At 55.5% G+C, this 20,158-nt stretch overlaps 1 protein-coding gene across 1 annotated transcript; it reads left to right on the top strand.

The window, feature by feature from the left end:
- The first annotated feature begins 3,511 nt into the window (after positions 1-3,511).
- Positions 3,512-19,870, top strand: PRRX2 (paired related homeobox 2). Its single transcript, XM_042879028.1, has 4 exons — positions 3,512-4,213; positions 16,922-17,106; positions 17,226-17,404; positions 17,855-19,870. The coding sequence occupies exons 1-4, from the start codon at positions 3,970-3,972 to the stop codon at positions 17,988-17,990; spliced, it is 744 nt and encodes a 247-aa protein (XP_042734962.1). The 5' UTR covers positions 3,512-3,969; the 3' UTR covers positions 17,991-19,870.
- Positions 19,871-20,158: the final 288 nt, after the last annotated feature.

Below are 20,158 nucleotides of genomic sequence, written 5' to 3'. Positions count from 1 at the left end.
ACATGCATCAGCGAAATGCGGTGTGCAAGAGGTGCACGCACCCACAGCTGTTCTCACGTGCATGATGCATGCCTGCAAGCGGGTGCATGCATACCAGTGCACACGCACACCAGTGCACAGATGCTCATCTCGCCCCCTAGCAGTGACAGCCCCGTCCCATTGCCCTCAATGGCTCTGGTTCTGTCCACGCCATACCGGATGCGTGCAGGTGTGCAGCACGGCCCTGCAGCCCCACGCACCCCCCATCGCCCTCCAGGGAGCACCCAAAGGTGCAGGTGCCCTCATGTCTCCAAGGCGCCCCCTACTGCAGCCATGGGGCAGTGGGTGCCCCCTCCCCCCCCCCCCCGCACTGCACCCATGGGCTATCTATCAGCTCCCCTTGCTGGGGATTCGGCACCATGCTCACATCCGGTGTTGCTCCCATCCCCAATCCCTCCGTGTTCCCCAGACCGTGGTGCAGGTGGTGGGCACTGTCACCATCCCCAGCCATTTGGCAGCACAAGGCACCAGGCAGGTCCATCCCCCACCAGGCACTGTTAGGGAAGAAATCATTTAGAAGGCAGTGCTGTGAGTGGGTGTCCCTGTTACATCCCTAATGTGACCCTGCTGTGGCCCTGTCATGTCTCTATCGTGTCATGCTGTAGCACTGCTCTGTCCCTGCTGTGCCCCTGTTTGTATCCCTGTTTTTGTCCCTGTTTGTGTCCGTGCCACGTCCCTGCTATGTCCCTGCTGTGATCCTGTTGTGCCCCAGCCATGTCTGTGTAGTGTACCCACCTGCAGTGCCTCCATCATGTCCCATCCATGCCCCTGCTATGTCCCTGCTGTGACCCTGTTGTGCCCCTGCCATGTCCCTGTATTATCTCCATCGTGTCCCATCCATGTCCCCATTGTGTCCCTGCTGTGTGCCCACCACATCCCTGCCACATCCCCGCTGCATCCACACCGTGTCCTCACCGCATCCCATTCGGGTCCCTGTTGTGTCCTCCTTGTGTCCCCTTGTGCCCTCTTTGTGCCCCCCCCCCAGCAATGCCAAAAACCCCGATCCCCCACAGATGATCCTTCCCCTCCTCCCCCATTCCCGTACCCACAGCCCGGTGCCACCGCTCGCTGTTGGTGCCCGGCTGTGCCATTGCTGGCAGCACCCGGCGGGGCGGCGGGGAGGAATGTGAGCTGCCATCCATCAGGGAGACAGAGCAGCGGCGAGCCGAAGAAAGAGGGGCATTTTAGGAGGAAAGCCAGGGAAATTTGATCATTAAGAAATCCTCCTGGCTGTCTGGGGGAATTTAATTAAATTGCTGGAAAGGGCTGCAAGCACATCTGGATCCAATATGTGCAGCTTTGATTTTTTTTTTCTTTCTTTCTTTCTTTCTTTTTTTTTTTTTTTTTTTTTTTTGTAGTTCACTCTTTTCCCATCTCGCTGCTGAAGGGGGGGGGAATAAAAGGGAAATAGCAGAGCCACGGAGTATTGGTTCATCTGGGATTGGGATTGCTGGCAGGGAAAGAAAGAGAGAGGGAGAAGGAAGGAGTGAAAGAAGGAGATGGAAAGTGGGGAATGAGGGGTTTGGGGGAGAAACTTTCCTGTGGGGCTGGGGGTGTGCAATGCCACCAAAGGCACTGCAGCCCCTGCCCCTCGAGTTGCCCCCGCAGTGTGACACCGCTGCTGGGAAGACACAAAGGAGCATCGATTTGTGCCTCAATTCACTGCATTCATTCCGTTTTAAGGTGGGAAAAAACGAAGAAGGAAACACGCCAAGGAGCACAGACAGCATCGCAATGGGTCGGTGCTGCTGTGCCCCGCAGTGTGGGATCGGAGCCCATGCACTCAGGGTTAGGTGCAGTGAACGTGCTTGGCTCAGTTTCCGCCCAATGCTCTCCTCTGTGCCAGGATCTCCTTTAGCCAGCACCAGTTTTAATCACTTAAAACTCATTTTTCAATCCCCCCCCCCCCCCAAAAAAAAAAGAAGTAGAAGTTAAATCCTACAGCTAAAAAGGAAATTGCATTAATACAGATTGTTTTATTTAAAAAGGGGGATGAAAAAAAAAGAAAAAGAAAAAAAAAAAGCAAGCCCAACCTTGACCCCTACTTCAAAAAAAAGCCATTAGGCGCTCACCCTCTGAAGGGCCGACAGGGCTACGGCTGAAGGCCGCCTGGTTTCTCAATGCTTTACTGTTCCTGTCCTGCCCGTGGAAATGCGTGAGGAGTGGCGGGGAACTGCAGGCACCCCGCAGAAAGGTGTGTAAATCTTTGCGTGTCTAAAGAAACTTCACCGGGCTGTGAGGATTGGGGAAAAGAAAACGCTTGGCCTCTTTTTTTTTTTTTTTTTTTTTTTCTTTTTTTCCTTTGGAGCTCTGATCCCCTTTGATCGTTACAAAAAAAATAATAATATATATATATATAAATAAAAAGGTCGTATTTCACCCAAAAAAATATCGGCCGTCAGAGGGCCTGAGGAAGTGCGAACCCGAGGGGGTTTTGCTGGTGATTATTCCCTCCTTTTAATTATTTAATGCTGCGGATGGAAGGAAAGACATCGGCTCTGGACAAGCAGATGGGGCGGGGGGGGAGGTGTTGGCCACGGGGCTGCCCCCCAGCAGAAGCCATTGTCACATTGATGGTGGGACCCCGCGCTCCGGGGCCGCGTTGCTCCTCCTGCGGCATCACCTCCGTGCTGGGAAGAGATGGTTTTAGTGGGGCTGAGAGGATGTACGACCGAGGGTGCCGGTGCCACCATCCCTGCGGTCACACAGCCGAGGGGACGCCGGGGCTGCAGCCTTGCAACGCAACCCCGGGGCCAAACACTGGGGCCAATAAACGTCAATAGCGGGAGGGGGGCGGGGGGGTGGGCACCCTGGGAGCCCCACACGCACACAGCGGACTCGCAGACTGCCAAAATTTGCCTTCAGCCGCGATCTGCGGAGCTCCGGGAAGCCGCTGCCTTGTCAGGAAGATCAGATTTGGCAGCGCCGGATTGCATCGAAATGCGCGCCCCTCTCTGCTCCAAGGGAAAGAGCGCAAGGAAAGCTTTCGGCCAATGTTAAAACAGCTCCTCCGGGGGCCGGGATGGGTGGGAAAGGGTTCTGCGAGCTCGGAAATTGCGCGTGGAGCAGATAGAGGCGGTGAGAGGGGGACGCGGGGTGTGGGATGGGGGGATGCGGGGATCCGAGGAGCGGTGCTCAGCCTCCCGCCGCTGCCCATCGCCCCGCAGCCGGACACGCCGCCTCCTCCGTCCCTACGTACGCACACATCGACACACACACACCTCTAAATATCGAATTTTTAAAGAGGAAAACCTCCTTTTTCCCCTGCCCGGTGGCTGGTTTTCATTAGGGAGGTTTCTCTCTCTAACCCCAAGGGAAGCAGCCTATGAGTTTGTAACTGCGGTGCAGGACGTAATTATCTCATTAAGGGGAGAGAGCCAGGCTGCTCCCAGCGGAGCTGACCTCGCTCCGGGGTTGATGGGGGCCCGGAGGGTGGGATGTAGGTGGAGGGGTGGGCCCGGAGGGTCACCATTTGGGGTGACCCGTTCGCAGCCCCATTTGGAGTCGGGGAAGCGCAGCACTCCCCACGGAGCGCAGCCACTTACACTTGTTGAGAGAAGCACTTAAAGCGGGGCTGGAGGGGGGGGATGCGCAGGGGGTGATTCCCCCCCACCCCGGGGGTCGTTGTACCGGGGGGCGAGGGGCCGCCCCGCTCGGTGTAGGGGCGTTTGTTTGAACAGCTCCAGAGCAAAGAGCAGGGGAAGAAAGTTTGGGCTGGGAGCGTGGTTTTTTCCCCAGACGTCAGCACAAGGCGGAACAGGGGCTGGGGAGGGAGCCGGACTCGCAGGGCAGCCGGGATTTTTATTTTTTATTTTTTTAATTATTATTATTATTATTTTATTATTATTTGGTGGGGATCGGAGAAGGGGAAGGGGCCGGGGAGCGGCCCGGCACCTCGGGGTGGGCTGCGGGCCGGTGGGGGTGGGAGACATGGACTCGTCGCCAGCCTTCGCCATGGACAAACCGTTCGCCCCCAGCACCGTGCGCGTTCCGGAGCCGCCCGAAAACCCTCAGAGCCGGAAAAACTTCAGCGTGAGCCATCTCCTCGACCTGGAGGAGGTGGCTGCCGGGATGAACGGGGCCCCCCCCGCCGGCCCCCCACCCTCCGCCGGCGGTAAGGCCATGCCGGAGCCGTCGGGAGGCAGCAGCGGCAGCGAGGCGGCACCCCAGGACGGTGAGTACGGACGTCCCGGGATGGGCCCCCCTCTACCCGCAGTCTCGGGGTGTAGGGTGGCCCCGCTGCCCCCCCTCCCACCCCCCCCCCCCCCCCCCCCGGGCCGGGCTGAACGCAGGGGACAAAGGGGCGCCGGGTCCCCCCGATGTGGGATGGGGGCTGCTGTGGGGGCACCGACCCCGTGGGTTGTGGGGGTGGATTTGGGATATCTGTGGGATCGGAACCGCCGGAACACCGAAAGCACCCGACGGGCGGGACGGGGGGACGCGGGCACCGCATCGGCCGCCTCCCCGCCGCCACCGGGACAGGACGGTGCCGAGCTCCCGGTACGTCCCGGGGCTGCTTGGCCCTCTCGGCGCTCCCCGCCCCTGTTCTCGGGCTCCGAGAGCGGAGGCGGCTCGGTGGGACCGGTGGAAATGAAAGCTGCGGGTCCCCGCCGCTGGCACCGGGACACCGGCATGGAGCTGCCTTTGTCCGAGCGCTCCCCTCGGGGCGGATAGGAGCCTGGTTGGGGATGGGCAGTGCGCCGGTGCTCCGGGTTTCGCTGCTTTCGGTCCTGGCACTTTTGGAAAGGGACAAACCCGCTTCACCCGGCTGCATCCTGGCTCCGGAGCGAGAAGGTTGGCCCCGACCCTGAGGCAAAGCCCCGCTCCGGGGGCACCTGGAGGCTCCCAAGAGCTCCCTCGGGTTGTAGGGTGGTGGAAGAGAGGAAGGGGTGGAAGTGCAGACCCTCTGCCTGCCCCCAGCTCGGACCCAGGACCCCCAAACCTGCCTTGGACTGGGATTTGGGCCCCATCTCCGGGACGCTGTTGGCTGTGCCGTGGGCCTGACCCGGTGTAGAGGGATGCTGCAGCCCCAGAGCTGCGGTGAGGGGACCCCAGGGGGAGTACGGTGATCCTTGTGTTCCCTCCAGCACTCCCACGTTCTGATTAGGGTCAGAAGCATCCTTTTCCCAACCACATCTTATTCCCAGCACAACCAGAACCCCAACTCTGCCCCCTGCTTGGGATACTGATGGCTGGGTGCCAATTTCGGGACTGGCAGCTGAGATTTTTGGTGTTGTTTCCCATCCTTCCTCCCCTTCCCTTGGGTTTTGTTTGCACTTCCCGCATTGCCTTTGGGACTGTGGGGCTGTGAATGGGACTGTACAATTGAAGGGGGGGGGGGGGGGGGGGGGCTGCATGCAGCACGGCATAGTGTGGCTTTTTGGAAATCTGGCAGATCCTTCCAAGGCCATTTTTTACCCCTAAAAGCCCATTCCTCATGGGACAGAGGCCTTTTGGGGTTTGGCATCACTGGACAATATTCCCCTCTGGCACCTGTTTCTGTGAAGTTACGGGGATGAAGACACTGTGAGCATCTGGGATGCACCAACAACACAGTCAGGAGTGGAAGCGTTTCTTGTGACCCCAAATGGAGATGCCTGAGCGATGGGAACTGCAAGCAGCCTGCAGGAGGATGAACGAGGAAATGGAGCAAGAAAACCCGTGTTGGTGCAAGCCTCAGCTTGTGGGACCCACTGCCCAGAGTCTGGGATGCAGTTTCCTAAACCAAGACAAGGATCATAAATACCACACAGCATTTGTATCTGCGACGCTCCTGGCAACGGTGTGACGACAACAGAGGAGCGTAACATTCTCTGTTACGGGCATCCTCAAGTGAAGGCATTTTCCCTCATCTTCCTCTCCACCATCACATCTTTTTCCCCTCTCAGATGCAGGCCAAGAGCTGCACTGCTCGGCAGTGGAAGGAGTGCCAAAGAGGCAGTGAGGGATCATCCTTGTCCCCATCCTCATCCCCATCCTGTCCCCATCCTCATCCTCATCATCCCCCGGAGTGGTGCAGCGTCCCATCAAACTCTTCCACACAACTTCTGAGGTCTTGAAAGCTTGTTCACCTCCTTTCATTAGACTAACAAATAATGTGTAACGCGAAACATCTGTTAACAACAGCCCTTAATGTTCTCAAGATGATAAAGCAGGAGGGTAATTTTAGCCAGCGGGCCTTGACTGATGGCTTTTCAAACAATGAACTTGCTTTTGGTGCTGCCTGGGGGTGGGAGTGGAGCTGGGCACTGTCTCAGATGGGTGCTTTGGGACTGTGCTGTTTGGGCTGCTCCCATAAGGGATGGGAGTGGGTGATGGGATGGGGTGAGGGGGCCAGACCTGGGCAGAGTGGCTCATTCCCCATCCCATCACCTGAGTGCAGAGGGGAGAAATCACCCTTGGTCCCTCTGTGCAGTGAGAGGAGATGGTGCACCTGATGATGTTATGGTGAATTGGTTCTAATGTCATGAATGAGGGCAGGTGAGAAGGTAAACTGAAGTGAAGACCTGATGAAAGTGGAACGTGGCAAGGGATTGTTTCTGAGGTCAGGGCTGGGTGGTTGCTTCCAGCAGCCCACTGGGATGCTTTTCTGCTGGGCTTTTCCTGCCTTCCAAAATGCTGCTTGTGGAGTCCCGATGTGGGGACACCTCAGCTGTGCCCACCAGGTGATGCTGATGCCCAGTAAGGGCTGGGGCTGCCAGCACCCCATTTCATCCCCAGAGCTGAGAAGAGGCTGTCAGGCAGCTGGGCTGGGCTGTAGGATTTACATCACCCACAGTCCCGTGCTGCTCCCCAAAACAGCATCGTCTGTGAGTGCCTGTCTGCATTGACCACATGTGGCAGAGCCACGGTGGAACTGAAGGGGGGCTGAGGGTTAAGGGCTCCTCGGTCCTTGTATGGCCATGCTGGGTGGCACACAGATCTGGGACAGGAGCAAGCCTTGCATGGCCATGATGCCCACAGATGGAGTGTCACCATCGCTGTCCCCATTGCCAGCTTGGGGACATTGCCCACACCACGCAGGGATGGATGCACACCCCGGGACAGCTCACTTCTGTGCAGGGGGATGCTGTCTGTGCCCAGTGCCCAAGCCCAGCGCTCACCCAATGCTGCAGCACCCATCGTGCGTATTGATTGATTAATTGATCATTGATGAATACCCTGCAATTAATCCAGGCGGGCTCCTCTGTCAGGGATCTCCCGCCCCATTTGTTTGCACTTAATGTAGGGCTGGCGACATGTGAGGGGCTGGGAGCCTGACGTGTCCCAGTGCAGTGACTGATGAGTTCCAGCCGCTCCAGGGAGCCGAGTGCATCCCTGTCAAAGAAATGAAGGGCTCTGGGGAAGGACCCACCTTAACTCTGACCCCCAGCCTGAGACATAGACCCTACAGTGAGGCTTCCCCTCCTCAAATGGGGACCATCCACCATCGTCACCCCACATTGCTGCCATGGGACCTGCTGCCCTATGGGTGGGCTGGGGCTGGTGCCCAGGTTTCCACGGAAAACCACAGACAGGCAGGAGCGATGCTTTTCCAATGGGACAAGCAGGGCAAGAGGCTGAGTTTGGGCTGATTTAGGTCAGAGCCTGTAGAAAGAACCCAGAAACAGCACAAACGGCTGCCAGGTGTGGGCAAAGAGGGATCCCATGTCTAAATGGGGTTTCTGTCAGGGGAACACCCCAGCACCAAACTTCCTCCATCCTCCTCTGTCCCCAAAAGATGCCATGGGCTCACTGTCACACTCCTCCCTGCATGGCAGGGGATGCTCCTTGCCCTGGGCTGCATTCAGGCTCTAGCAACCAGCAACACCTGGGCTCTAATTTGGGTCAATTTGCACACAGATTGGCTGAATACCCCCATAGGGGTTGCAGGACACCCCCTGCAGCGTGTGCCTGGAGGGAGAAAAATACTACACCAAGTGCCTGGCTCAGCCAGGAAAGTCCCATTACCCTCCCCCCCCAGTTCTCAGAGCAGTGATTTTTCTCTCCCTGGAGCAGTGATGCTCATAGGAACGGGGTTGAAAACCTTTTGTGGTGCTGTGAAGGGGACGGGGGGTGCAGTGGGGATGTGGGGGTTTGCGCCGCTCCATCAGGAGCCCCTGCAGCCCCATGGGCACGGGGACACCTCGCTGCCCCCCGGCTGTTGTGTCTGCTGTGATCAGGAACAGCTCAGGGCGAGACTATTTCCCCTCTCCTTTCGGGCTGTTATTTCAGGGAACGGGGCTGATTCACGGGAAAAATATGAAATTTCGACTCCGCGTGGCCAAGATGGGCGAATTTCAACGAATCAGCATTTTAAGAGAGCCTGGGCGTGTGTCTGTAGCTGGGAGGCTGATGAAATGATTTAGGGCTTTGAGGCTGCCTCGTTAGGAACCCTTCCTCCCTCCCAGGGAGCGGGGCTGTCACCCCCTTCCCCAGCGCTGCTTTCCTCCGGCAGTGGGCAATTTCTTCACCCCCCTCCCCCATGTTGGGGCTGGGAAGTGATGGAGCTGAAGGGATGGGGCTGAGGGCAGGATGGGGCCAGCTGCTTTACTGTGGTGAAGTGCCCTGATTGGCATCGGGTCCCCATCTGCAGCTGGAAGGGTTCATCCTACAGGGGCGGGGGGGGGGAGCGGGGCTGGGATAGCATCACTGTGTTGTGGGGAAGCCCAGAGCATCCTTTAAAATGAGACAGGAGGGGTCAGGGAATGGGGATGGGAATGGATGTGGGTTTGTCATGGATCTCTTTGGTGCAGGGCACTGGTGGGCAGGGGTCCCCTGCATGGGGTCAGCACTGTCTGAGGAGGATAGGAATGGGAAACCCCATAGGAACGATCTGAGAGGGGCTTTCAAGGCAATTCTCAGTGCCCACAGAAGAGGGACACCCTCAAATTTTTGGAGATATTTTTCTAAAGCCCCCACCCTTGATGCGTTCCCATCATTTCCCCACGCAGAGACCTTCCCTTCTCAGCACCCCTCTCTGGCCCAAGGGATCACCCAGTGTAAAGACTGCTGGGGAGCACTGGAAGGACACCAGGAACCCTGGAAGGGGAGAGGGGGTGAGGATCAAACCCTCCTGAGCAGTGTGGGGGAAAAAGAAGATGATGCGTTTGGGAACAGGGGGGAGGTTGGGGCTAAAGGGGACACTTTGGAGAGCACGTTGCCCCATCCCAGACTGGGGACACCTCTGGGGACACGAGGATGATGGAGCACAGCCCCCACCCTGCAGCCCTTCTCTGGGTGATGCATGGCACCGGGAGGCTGCTAATTGAGCTGGAGGACTAACGAGGTGCCCCCCGTGCTGTGAGGAGAAGCCGTAGAGCTCCGCAGCCTTCAGAAAGCGGCAGCGGCAGCCGCCATCCCCCTCCCCTTCCCTCCTCTTCCCCCTTTGGAGCGGGTATAATAAAGCAGCTTTTCAGCTGCGGCTGCAGTGATAGATCAGGAAGAATTGTATGAGTCTATTAAAGTCTGTGCGTCTCCGAATGGAGACTGCGGCTAAGCCAGGCGCCAGGCGCTCGCATTGAACCAGATGTGCTCAGGCGCCGTCCTTTCCAGCCACTGCAGCTGAGAGGCTGCCGCCTTCACACGCGAGGAAACTGGCGTGCACATGGCAGGGGAGCGGGGGAGCACATGGCAGGAGGGGTGCGGGGGGGGGCACGGCCCTCCTGGCACAGCCCTGGGGCTGGGGGGGGATGCAGAAAGGTGGAGAGAGGGCACTGCTGCAGGGGTTGTGCCTCCCCGGGGCATGGTGGTGTCGGGGAGGGGATTGAATTGCACCCAGAAGTGTAGAGCGTTGATGGTGAAGGGAGAGCTGCATTGAGTACCAGCTGTGCAAGTTATGGATTTGGGGGGGTTGCACTGTGCCCGGAGCTGTACGGGACATTGCAGTGTTCAGGGGGTGTTGCATTGCACCTGGGGCTGTGCAAAGTATTGATGGGGGGGTTGCATTGCACACAAGCTGTGCAGGGCGTTGCAGTGTTGGGGGGGGAGTTGCATTGCACACAAGCTGTGCAGGACATTGCATTAAGATGGGGGGGATGTTGTATTGCACCGTGAGCTGTGCAGAACATTGATGGGGAGGTTGTGTTGCACCCTGAGCCATGCAAGGGGACTTAGTTGCCCCCCAGGGGACACAGAGCATTGCAGGGCTGGGCTGGGCACCCCGAGCTGTGCAGGGCACTGTGACAGGGACAGAGATGTGGCAGTGCAGCCCCTGTGAGCAGGGAATGAATGGGGGGGGTCCTGCTGCACCCTGGAGCACGTGGATCAGTGCGGCTGCGTGGCCGTTGCTATGGGACACCCATTCCCCTCCATTTTCAGTTTGGTAGCCACATGTCTGTGATCTGGGGGTTGTAAAGACCTCAGGGGGAAATTTTAAACGAAGGAAAATAAAACCAGCCCCCCCCCCCAAAAAAAAAACCCACCAACTCCCTGTTTTTGTTTAAATTAAAGGAGTCTGAAGTGTTTCTATTAGTATTAGAGGTTTATAAAACCTGAAACAAATGTCAGAATGGAACCACCAGGCACCATCCCCTTCGTGCTCCAACCCCAACGAGTTGTGTGTCATAGTTTTCCATGGCTGTTCTGTATCGTGACATCATGCAGTCAGATCCCTATCGTGACAGATCATGCAGATCTGTCAAAGCCTTTGGGGGGGGCACGTTGTGTCTTATGGGATTTGTGAGTGAGCACCCAGAGGTGTTTGAGGTGTGCCCTGCACCAATGCCAGCATGACCACACTGCACTTCTGGGTGGGTTTGACGGGGTCTGAGTGTGGCAGGGAGACAGAAGAGATGGCAGTGGTGAGATGGATAGAGGAATCTCAGCTCTGAGGTGCTGTGTGTGAGCAGGACCCCAATGCAGCCCCCCCTCATCCCCCAGCATCGTCCTACCTGCATCCAATGGGGCTGCGTGTCAACCTGCAAACAGTTAAATGGGTTTGGTCTGGGGGAAAGCAAAAAAAGGAGAAAAAAAAAAGGAGAAAAGATACGAGTCACTTATTAAAATGAATGTTTTACAATAAATTTGGCGAGGGGCCACCGACCTCAAATGAAAACCAGACCGAAGGACGGCAACGCTGCTCGCTGGAGAGGGTTTGTGTGATGAGTGTGTGCGTGCCCATGGGGTGCTCCTCAGAGTGGGGCGTGGGGACAGGGGCTCACAGCTACCGTCAAACCACCCCAATGTATTGGTGACCCCATCCCGGGATGCTCCAGAGGTGGCTGTGGGCTGTAGGATGGGTTTGGGGCAGGTGCTTGGTGTTGGAATGGGGCTTTTGGTGGCATCTCCAGCTGGAAAACACCCATTTGGCTGCAGAAAGGTAAAGATGGGGGGAGTGGGTGCCAGGGTCTGGTGCTGGTGCCCCAGCTGCCTGAGGGAGCATCCCATGGGGCTGTCCCCTGGTCCCCATATGCTCTCTTCCTTCAATCTTGGCAATGACTCTGATGCAATTAGGGCTGTGCGCTAACCTGGAGGGCTGGTGTTGGGTTTCAGTGCCAGATGCCATCAGGGCGGCCTCGCTATGGGCTTTTGCTTATTAAATTTCAAGAAATCACCTTTTTTTTTTTTTTTTTTTTTTTTTTTTTTAACATTTTTGCCGTGGGGGAGGAAGGCTGAGACTGCCATGCCAGGAGTCTCTGGCTGGGAGCCAGTCATTCCTGCTATGCAGCCCTGCCTGATTAGTTGTATGTCCTTAACACCATGTCACTCTCCCTGTACCTGGATGGGCACCTCCAGGGAAAAGCACTTTGCAGTCAGAGCTTTCAGCAGAGCTTTGCTATTGCAGGATGGTGAGGTCTGTCCCAGCATCACCCATCCCAGCATCACCCATCCCAGCATCACCCATCCCAGCATCACCCATCCCAGCACTGTCCATCCCCAAATCCCATCCCGCTGCAGCTCCGGCGCTCTCCCAGCCCTGTCCATTCCTGCAGCCCCCACTTCCCAGGGCCTGAGCAGAGCATTTCCTCGTGCACTGCTCACACATCTGTTAGCTATCATGGTGCTGCCAGGCTCTGCGCTCAGCTATTTCAATGCGCGGCACCAATGGTGCTGGGAAGCAGCAAGGCTGCAGCTTGGCTGGGTGCTCTGTGTGTTCACGGTGCTCTTGTGGGCCCCCAAAGCCTCATGTGATGCTGCAGCTGATGGCTTCGGGGGGGGACATGGCACACGCAGCACTGAGCCCAAGGGATGCACATTTTGGGTGGCCTGTGTTGATGCCACCCTGCAGCCCTGCAGCCACATGGGATGGGGTTTTCTCCCCATGGTGGGCTTGTTCTGGTGAAGGGAAAGGCAAGATCAGGCCCTCAGCCTTGGGAAAACCCAACAAGCTCCATTCTGGTCCCCAAATGCTGGTGACCCACATGATTCCACCATGCTTCTTGCACTAAAGACAGGCTGTGTCAAAAAGCAGCTTTGTGCTGCACAGCAGCTGGCAGAAGGCTCCAAGCACAGCCCTGCAGGGATGCAGAATGATGCCAAGGACCCCCCCAGTTCATTTGGGCATTTGGGCCACGATGGGTGCCCACACCATCGCCAGCGATGGAGGATGCTCCCAGAGCACCTCTGTGCAGGATGCTGTCCAAACCCATCCATCTGCAGTGCTGGGTGGTTGCTGGCTGGTGCAGCGGCAGCCCCACGACCATAAAGCAGCCAGCTGCTGCCTGTCAGTGAGTGGAGCTAAGACCCTCCCGGGACGGCCTTGGCCTCTTTTTTGGTACGGGCTTTTTGCTGCTCCTTTATAACAGAGACACTTTTCCCCCAGCAAAACTGGCAGCCTGTAAAAACGTGTCAGCGTTTCAGTTTTTTCACAATTAATGAGGTGAAACATCCTCGGAAACATTTCGCTGTAATGTTTCTCCGGTAGCTGAGACTTTACCCCTCTCTTAAATTTTTAACGTCCGCCACTTGATCCGAGAAAGTTTCCTTCGGACTCAGCACATTTGGACCCCCCCAGTCTCTCCTGCTCCCATTGAGCTGCTGGATTTCTGGGATACAGGGAGCTGGGGCTGGGCTGGAGGGACAGGGAGTGGCTGTGGGATGGGATGGGGCAGCAGGAGAGCCCCAAGGAGGTTGGCAGCCCCAGACCTCCATCCCCGTGCCCTTGGGATGCTCCTGAGGTGGGTTTGGATGATGCAGCAAAGGGTCCTGAGCAAAGGCTGCTTCTCACCTTCCTTGGGCTTTTGGAGGTGATTTGGGGATATCAGCACCAGCAGTGGGGTGGGTGCTTCCCATCTTTGCTCCTGTGCCCCACCAGGGGACAGACCCCATCCCTGCTGTGTCTCCATCCTCTGCCACGCTCATGGCCAAGCACAAAACCAACGCAACGTGCCCACACCTTCAGCCCGTGAGCTGTGGGGAAAAGGGATCTGGAGCACGGGGAACCCCCGGGGGGTGGAAATTCCCAGGGCAGAGAGCTCTGCTCAACCCCATCACGACCTCATGGGCAGTGCTTCCAAGGAACCGGTTAATGGAGCACATGGAGCTCGCTGGACGTCATCGCTGGAGCACGCCTTGCTTCCCTGGAGTATATAAAGGGATGAAGGGAGTCCACATGTTTACCGAGAGAGACCATGGGAGAAACGAAAGACATTGTTTTTCCAAAGGATTTCTTGGCTGTAAAAGTCCTCCACCACCCTGCGGCTTCCCTGATGAAGGCCCAGCGTTAATTTGTTAAATCCACATCAAGTGCCCGGAGAACCAGTTGTTTATTTTTGCTAATTCAGCCGGCAGAGATCAAATTGGGGTTTTATTTGTTAAGGATAAACCTTAATTAATAAAAGCTATTTATTTGGTTAGAGCCGGCTGCAGCCTGAGGGTCAGATATGCCATGATCATTATTTCAAGTAAAACAAACCCAAAACGTCTCTCAACAGTTTGAAAAACGTAGAAACTTAGAGGGCTGAATTTATTTGTCTTAGGAAGAATTTACAGCTAATTCCCTCCAGGCTATTTCAACCCTTAAATTATACCCGAGAAGAAGAAAGAAGGAAGGGAAAAAAAAAAAAAGCCAACACAAAAATGCCATTCCAGGAGGAGCAGGAAAGTAAATGGTACTACAGATTGGATCATCTGGGGGGGGAGGTTGGAATTTCAGGCTTAAAGGTCTTTGGCAAACAAGTGGAACGTGCGAAATAATGCAACGGCAAAAAGCTGCATCCTGTATGGGGCTCTGGGGGTTGGCGATGGGAAATGGAAGATGTGAGCATCCCAGAGAGGTGGGGACGGCATCACTGGGTGCTGGAGGTTGGAAGTCAAAGCAGAGCTGGGGTGGAAATCCAGCGCCAGCATCTGTGCTGCAGTGCGCATCACCCACTTACAGCCCTCACCGGTGGCCGGTTTGGGGCTCCTGACACATCATTGCTATGGAAAACACAGGGAAAGAGGGCAAGAGCTGGAAAAGCGAGCTTGCTCCGTGCTCAGCTAAATCAACAAACCCTGACCCAGCAGCACTGGGGCCATTGGTTTTGCAAATGGTGCATGACCATGCGCTCCCCGCTCTGCTCTGCGGGGCTGTTCTCTGTGGTCTTGGTGTCCTGGGGGCTGGAACCATGGGACACGTCCTGCCATGAGCCATGGGGCTGCTGAGCCCCCCCCATCCTTCCATCCCCAATGTCATCCTTCATTATTCAGTAACGTTATCCCTCCGTTTCCCCCTTTCCCCTGCATTCGTTTTTCTCCCTTTGGCGGAAATTGTAATCAGTGGAAAGTAAATACACCAAAGGGAAAGCAGGAGTTGCTGAGAGGTCCCCTCTGACCACTGCTTGGACAATCAAGCCAATGCCTCCACCACACTGCCATCAAACCCCCCCAAATTATAGCTGACAAATGCAAGGGTTTGGCTTTCACCAAAATCTCCCCCCAGCCACCTCAAGTAATGCTTTTTTGGGGGCGAAAGCGACACGTTGTTGAGCTGTTATTGACTTTGGGCAACTAAACGGCTCTTATTCTTGGAAATAAGAGGTGCAGAAATTCAGGGTGCAGAAATGTTATTCCCCCGTGAAGGTTATGGTGAATTTGGCTGTGGCGAATTTTGCTCCCCTGGTGAGTAGCAGGGCGGTTTGTGATGCTCACCTCTGTAAATCTATCCTTGTTTATCCTTGATGGAAGTGGTGACTGCCGCCAGCGAGGGCAGCATTTATCTGGTCCTGTGGTCCCATGGCTGGGAAGGGCTCCATGGTGGGGTTGATGGGGACAAGATGCGCGTTCATCACTGAGCCTCATCTCCAAGCACAGCAGAGGACGTGGGCATTTAAGGAGAGGAGATTTAAGAAATCCTATTTTCTCTCAGCCAATTTAAGGCAGGCAAGAGAAGCCATCACTTATGGAAAAGTCATAAAATCACAGAGTCAGTCGGGTTGGAAAAGCCCTCATAGATCCCCATGCCCAGCCCACCCCCCCATGCCCGCAGCGCCACATCTCCACTGGAACACCTCCATGGACGGTGACCCCCAACCCCAGGCCAGTCTGTGCCACTGCATCACCACTCTTTCTGGGCACAATTTTTCCCTACTATCCAACCTGAGCTTCAGATCCAACAGCCAGAATTTATACCAGGATGAAAATCAAATGGGGTTAATTAATTTTATTTATACATTTCATCGGATTCTGTTGAGGGCCGTTGGCTTCTAACCCCAGGGTTTTGACCCAAGCTTTGGTCCCATTCACTGCTGGATCCTGCTGATGGCACCCAGCTCAGTCCCAGCCCTGGGAAGCTCTGGATCAACCACGGCTGGACTCCGTGTATTTTAATCCAGCATCTCGTTCGCTCGCTGAGGAAAAACAGGACCAAAAAAGGAGTTTAACTAAAAGGGGCAACTGGAAAGCGGAGATGGGCAGAGCATTTGGAGCAGCAGAAACGAGAGCTGGAGGGAATCTGGGGAATTTTATTTGTGAGCCTTCACGCGGACTGCGGCAAAGAGCAGCCTGCATTCTCCCAGCTGGGAAAGAGGCCCCGAACCCGTGCGTATCTCAGGCACCAGCCCTCACCCTACCGAGAAGATCGTGTCCCATCTCGGGCTGCATGGGCCATGCCTGGCACAAAGAGACCGGAGGGTCTCTTGAGAACCTGATGGCAGAGGTTTTATGGTTATTCAGAATTATAGGCCAAGATGATCTCAAAACGTCTAATTTCTTCCTGCTCGGTATTGCCTCGAAGAAGGAGAGTTAATATCCCATCCAGCAGATTTTGTTCCTTGCTCAGGAATCATCCCCAAATGCTGCACATCTATTTAATAACTACCAAGATAGTTTATTAGCAAGTATTTATTTCCTCTGCACACTCAGGGAGCAGTAATTCCTGCCATCGCGGCCTCTGCATGGATACAGAACAGAAAACCCCAATATAACCCTGCTATGAATCAGAGCGATGCCATAAAACTATTAACATCTCAAATAATTCCAAAATACTTTCCCACCAGTAGGTACAGATTGGATCCAGATGCTTTATTAATGGAAAAAAATAATTACCCAGTACCTCCACGAGGAATACCAACAGCAAGATGTCTTTCCCGTGAAGGCAGGGATTGGGTATCAATTCTTTTTCCTGTAAGTTTGCCTAAACTTGATGACCTTAGCGACAAAAAATCAGATTTATCTCAGCCTGGCAGAAAGCCCAAGGTGGATGTGGTGAAACCAATCTGTGTCGTACACTTGGTGCTTCCATAGGCAAGCAAAGGCAGAAATAAGCATGGAGGAAGCTGAGCTCCAAGAGCCGTGGTTGTGTTTGCTCCTGGTGTGTGGATGAGGTTCGGTTCCACATGCTGCAGCTCCACGGGGATGGGAGATGGGGATGGGAGATCTCTGAGATGTTTCATGGTTGAATTCATTGCTGTCTGTGAAGACTGAATCTTTAGAAGCTGGGTTCTGCGGAGTCTCACGGGACTTTTGCTGTGATTTCCCCCAGGTGAGAGCCTGAGCCCGAGCCGTGGAGTGGCCAAGAGGAAGAAGAAGCAGAGGAGGAACCGCACCACGTTCAACAGCAGCCAACTGCAGGCTCTGGAGAGGGTCTTTGAGCGGACACATTACCCCGACGCCTTCGTGCGGGAGGAGCTGGCCAGGAGGGTGAACCTCAGCGAGGCGAGAGTCCAGGTGGGATAGACATCTCCACCTCCATCCCCACACAGCACCAGGGTCTGGGTGGTGGGAAGGACAACGGGGACATCTCCGCTCAACCCAGGCCTTGTTAACACCTCCCCTTCCCTTCTCAGGTTTGGTTTCAGAACCGGAGGGCCAAGTTTCGCCGTAACGAGAGGGCGATGTTGGCCAACAGATCGGCGTCGCTCCTCAAGTCCTACAGCCAGGAAGCTGCCATCGAGCAGCCCATGGCACCGCGGCCCACTGCGCTCAGCCCCGAGTACCTCTCGTGGAGCAGCTCCTCCCCGTACAGGTGGGTGCAGGACGTGGGACCACCCCCATGTCCCTGGGAGCCCTGTGCTGTTGGTGGGGACGCAAAGAGCTTTGCAGGGCTAACAAAATGAGAGGTGGGATGTCACTGGGGGCTACCTTGGGAACTCCTGCCAGCCCCCCCCCCCAAGCGTTTTCTGGATGGGAGGACGCCTGGTCCTCATGAGGGACCCTGTTGGCCTGCACTGACCCTTCCCACATCCTAACCCAAGAGGGGGAGTGGGACCCTTCAGTTCCCAGCTCTCCAAAAGCGGAGGGCATGGCTTCCTGGCACATACTTTGAGGGGTTCCCACATGCATACAGCCACATAAAAATGCTACAGAGCTCTTGTGGGAGACGGCCAAGAGGGAGCCATCAACACAGCCTGGGAAGCCAGCGGGATGTGTGGGCTCCCCATGGGCTGTGTCTCACCCCGCTCCGCTCCCCCCGCAGCACTGTGCCGTCCTACAGCTCCAGCGGGACCGCGACGCCCACCCAAGGGGTGAACATGGCCAACAGCATCGCCAGCCTGCGCCTCAAAGCCAAAGAGTTCAGCCTGCATCAGAACCAAGTGCCGACTGTGAACTGACCGGGGAAAATCCCCATGGCCTCATCCAGGACTCGACGTGGGGATCCTGTACTGATCGGCACCAACCCGCTGCCCGCCCCATGCACTGCTCGTCTGATGTCCCAGCACCTCTCCTCTCCTCTTCCCTCTTGAAGGTGGCGTCAAGTCCCAGTCTGAAGTGGCACATCGCTATAGCCACATATGGAGCAAACTTGGTTAGAAACTTGCTTTTCTGCACACCCTTATAATAAAGGCTATATATACACACACATACCCCCCACGCGCTCTTCGAGGACAAACAGACTTACCAAGCGAACAAGAATTTGCTTCCAAACATGGAAGGATCTTGGACTTTTGGATTTGACCAATTTGGGTATCTTGCCTGGAGAGCCAAAGAGTTATTGGGTCTTCCCCTCCCACAGGGACGGCACGCAGCGCTGGGACGATCGCGATGCTGCACGATGCCAATTTTTTGAGCCCCCCTTTATGCTGGGCCTTCACCTCCTCATGCACTGCCAGCCATGGGGCTCAGTGGGACCATTGAAAGCCAACAGCTGCGTCCTGGTGCCGTAAACTGAGGGGGGAACACATCGCCGCACCCCATCCAGGCACCACCACCCCACATCTGCGGGTTTGCCAGCAGTTCTGCAGAGCCCCAGGTCATTGAACCAGCCCAGGGAAAGAGAAAATTGGAAAAAGCTGTTGGTTTCAGCTGAGTAGGCGGCTCCCAGTGCTTCGTGCCAAGGGCAGAGCAGGCTTCGTCTTCCGGAGGCACAGCATCCCCAGCGGCCGCTCTGCAGATGGGCCACAGAATGCGGGGCTGGAGACTCCATGGGGTGTTTTCTATGTTTCTGAATAAAGGAAACTGTATTCCCCACCACGCCACACAGCCCAGTGAAGGGGCTCTCAATTGCAGGGTGGGCAGAAAACTTCCCTGCAGCAACGTGGGATGAGCCGGCGCTGGGGCAATAGGGGATTGACTCCATGGACAAAGCCAGTGGAGTGCTCCTCCCTCACCCACTGCAAGGAGCAGCAGCCAAGCAGCCAACTAAACCTATTCTAGGAGGGCTTTGTCCAGCCAGCATGGTGGGACCAATAACAAGTGAATGTAGCATTGGACCCAAGGATGGCTCACGACAGCCATCGAGATCAACACCCATCAGTATGCCATGCCAGGCCAAAAGCACCCAAACCACTTTGTATACACACCCAAGAGCCCCCACATCCTGCCCACAGGAGCTTTCTCTCCCTTTCTTACCAAGGAAAACCACATCTGGTCCTTGATGGCCATGGTGTCCCCTGGATGTGCCAAGTGGGGAGGGCAGAGCTCCTCAGAGTGCTGCAGTGAGACTTCATGGGGATCCCACAACGCTGAGCACTGCCATGTGGGCAGAGGAGCCCCTGCAGAGCAAAGCCCCCACCCCAAGGAACGGCACTGGGCCGGGGGGTCCCATTCCCATGGAAAGCATAGGGCTCTTCTTTTTTTTTTTGGTTATACAAGACGAAACCACAGGGATATAAATGTCGCTGCCTCTTTGAGAGCATTAATGAAAATAAACCCATTTAATAGTTTGCAGATGCCGTTTCTGTAAACCTAAAAAAAGCAGGGAATAAATATTTCTTCACTAAATATCTATATGTATATATATATTTGAAAACATGCGTTCCTAATCTTTGGGCCCCTCCCTCGCCACGCTCTTGGCTGCTTAAGGCGGAGCATCACTCAGCATCACAGCCTCACCGAGAGGGAAATCAGGGATCGTGGTCATGTCATCTGAGCTCTCTCCCTTTTCTATCTGTACATTGCAATGGCTTGTAACAAGATCCACAGTCGACTTTTGATTATTATTATTTTTTTTTTTGCATGTCTGTATTTTTTTGGAATTTTTTTGTAAAGGTTTTTTTGGTTTGGTTTTGTTTTTTTTTTTTTTTTTTTTAAAAAAAACTCTTGTGAAATAATGGAGGAATAAATATTTTACTGAGTAGAGATGTGTCTGTGCATGCAGAGCAGTGCTCACACCATTGGGGAGGGGGGCAATGTTGGGGTCCCATGGGGGCAGGGAAACTCGATCCCACATCCCAGTCCTACTGCTGGGCACAGGGGCTGGAAGTGCTGAACCCCCACAGCCAGGAGATCCCCCCAAAGCAGCACTGGGCATCCATGCTATCAGAACAACATCTCCCCCAGC

This window comes from Lagopus leucura, unplaced genomic scaffold (genome assembly GCF_019238085.1).
Source record: "Lagopus leucura isolate 7727_CA_CO unplaced genomic scaffold, USGS_WTPT01 Super-Scaffold_100022, whole genome shotgun sequence".
NCBI classification, from domain to species: Eukaryota; Metazoa; Chordata; class Aves; order Galliformes; family Phasianidae; genus Lagopus; species Lagopus leucura.
This window is presented reverse-complemented; position numbering and strand designations above follow the sequence as displayed.

What these genes read in the sequence shown, in the direction of transcription:
- PRRX2 (XM_042879028.1), top strand. Translation starts at nt 3,970, where the DNA reads ATGGACTCGTCGCCAGCCTTCGCCATGGACAAACCGTTCGCCCCCAGC. An exon ending in CGAGGCGGCACCCCAGGACG is followed by an intron (nt 4,214 to 16,921) that starts GTGAGTACGGAC and finishes GATTTCCCCCAG; the next exon opens with GTGAGAGCCTGAGCCCGAGC. An exon ending in TCAGCGAGGCGAGAGTCCAG is followed by an intron (nt 17,107 to 17,225) that starts GTGGGATAGACA and finishes TTCCCTTCTCAG; the next exon opens with GTTTGGTTTCAGAACCGGAG.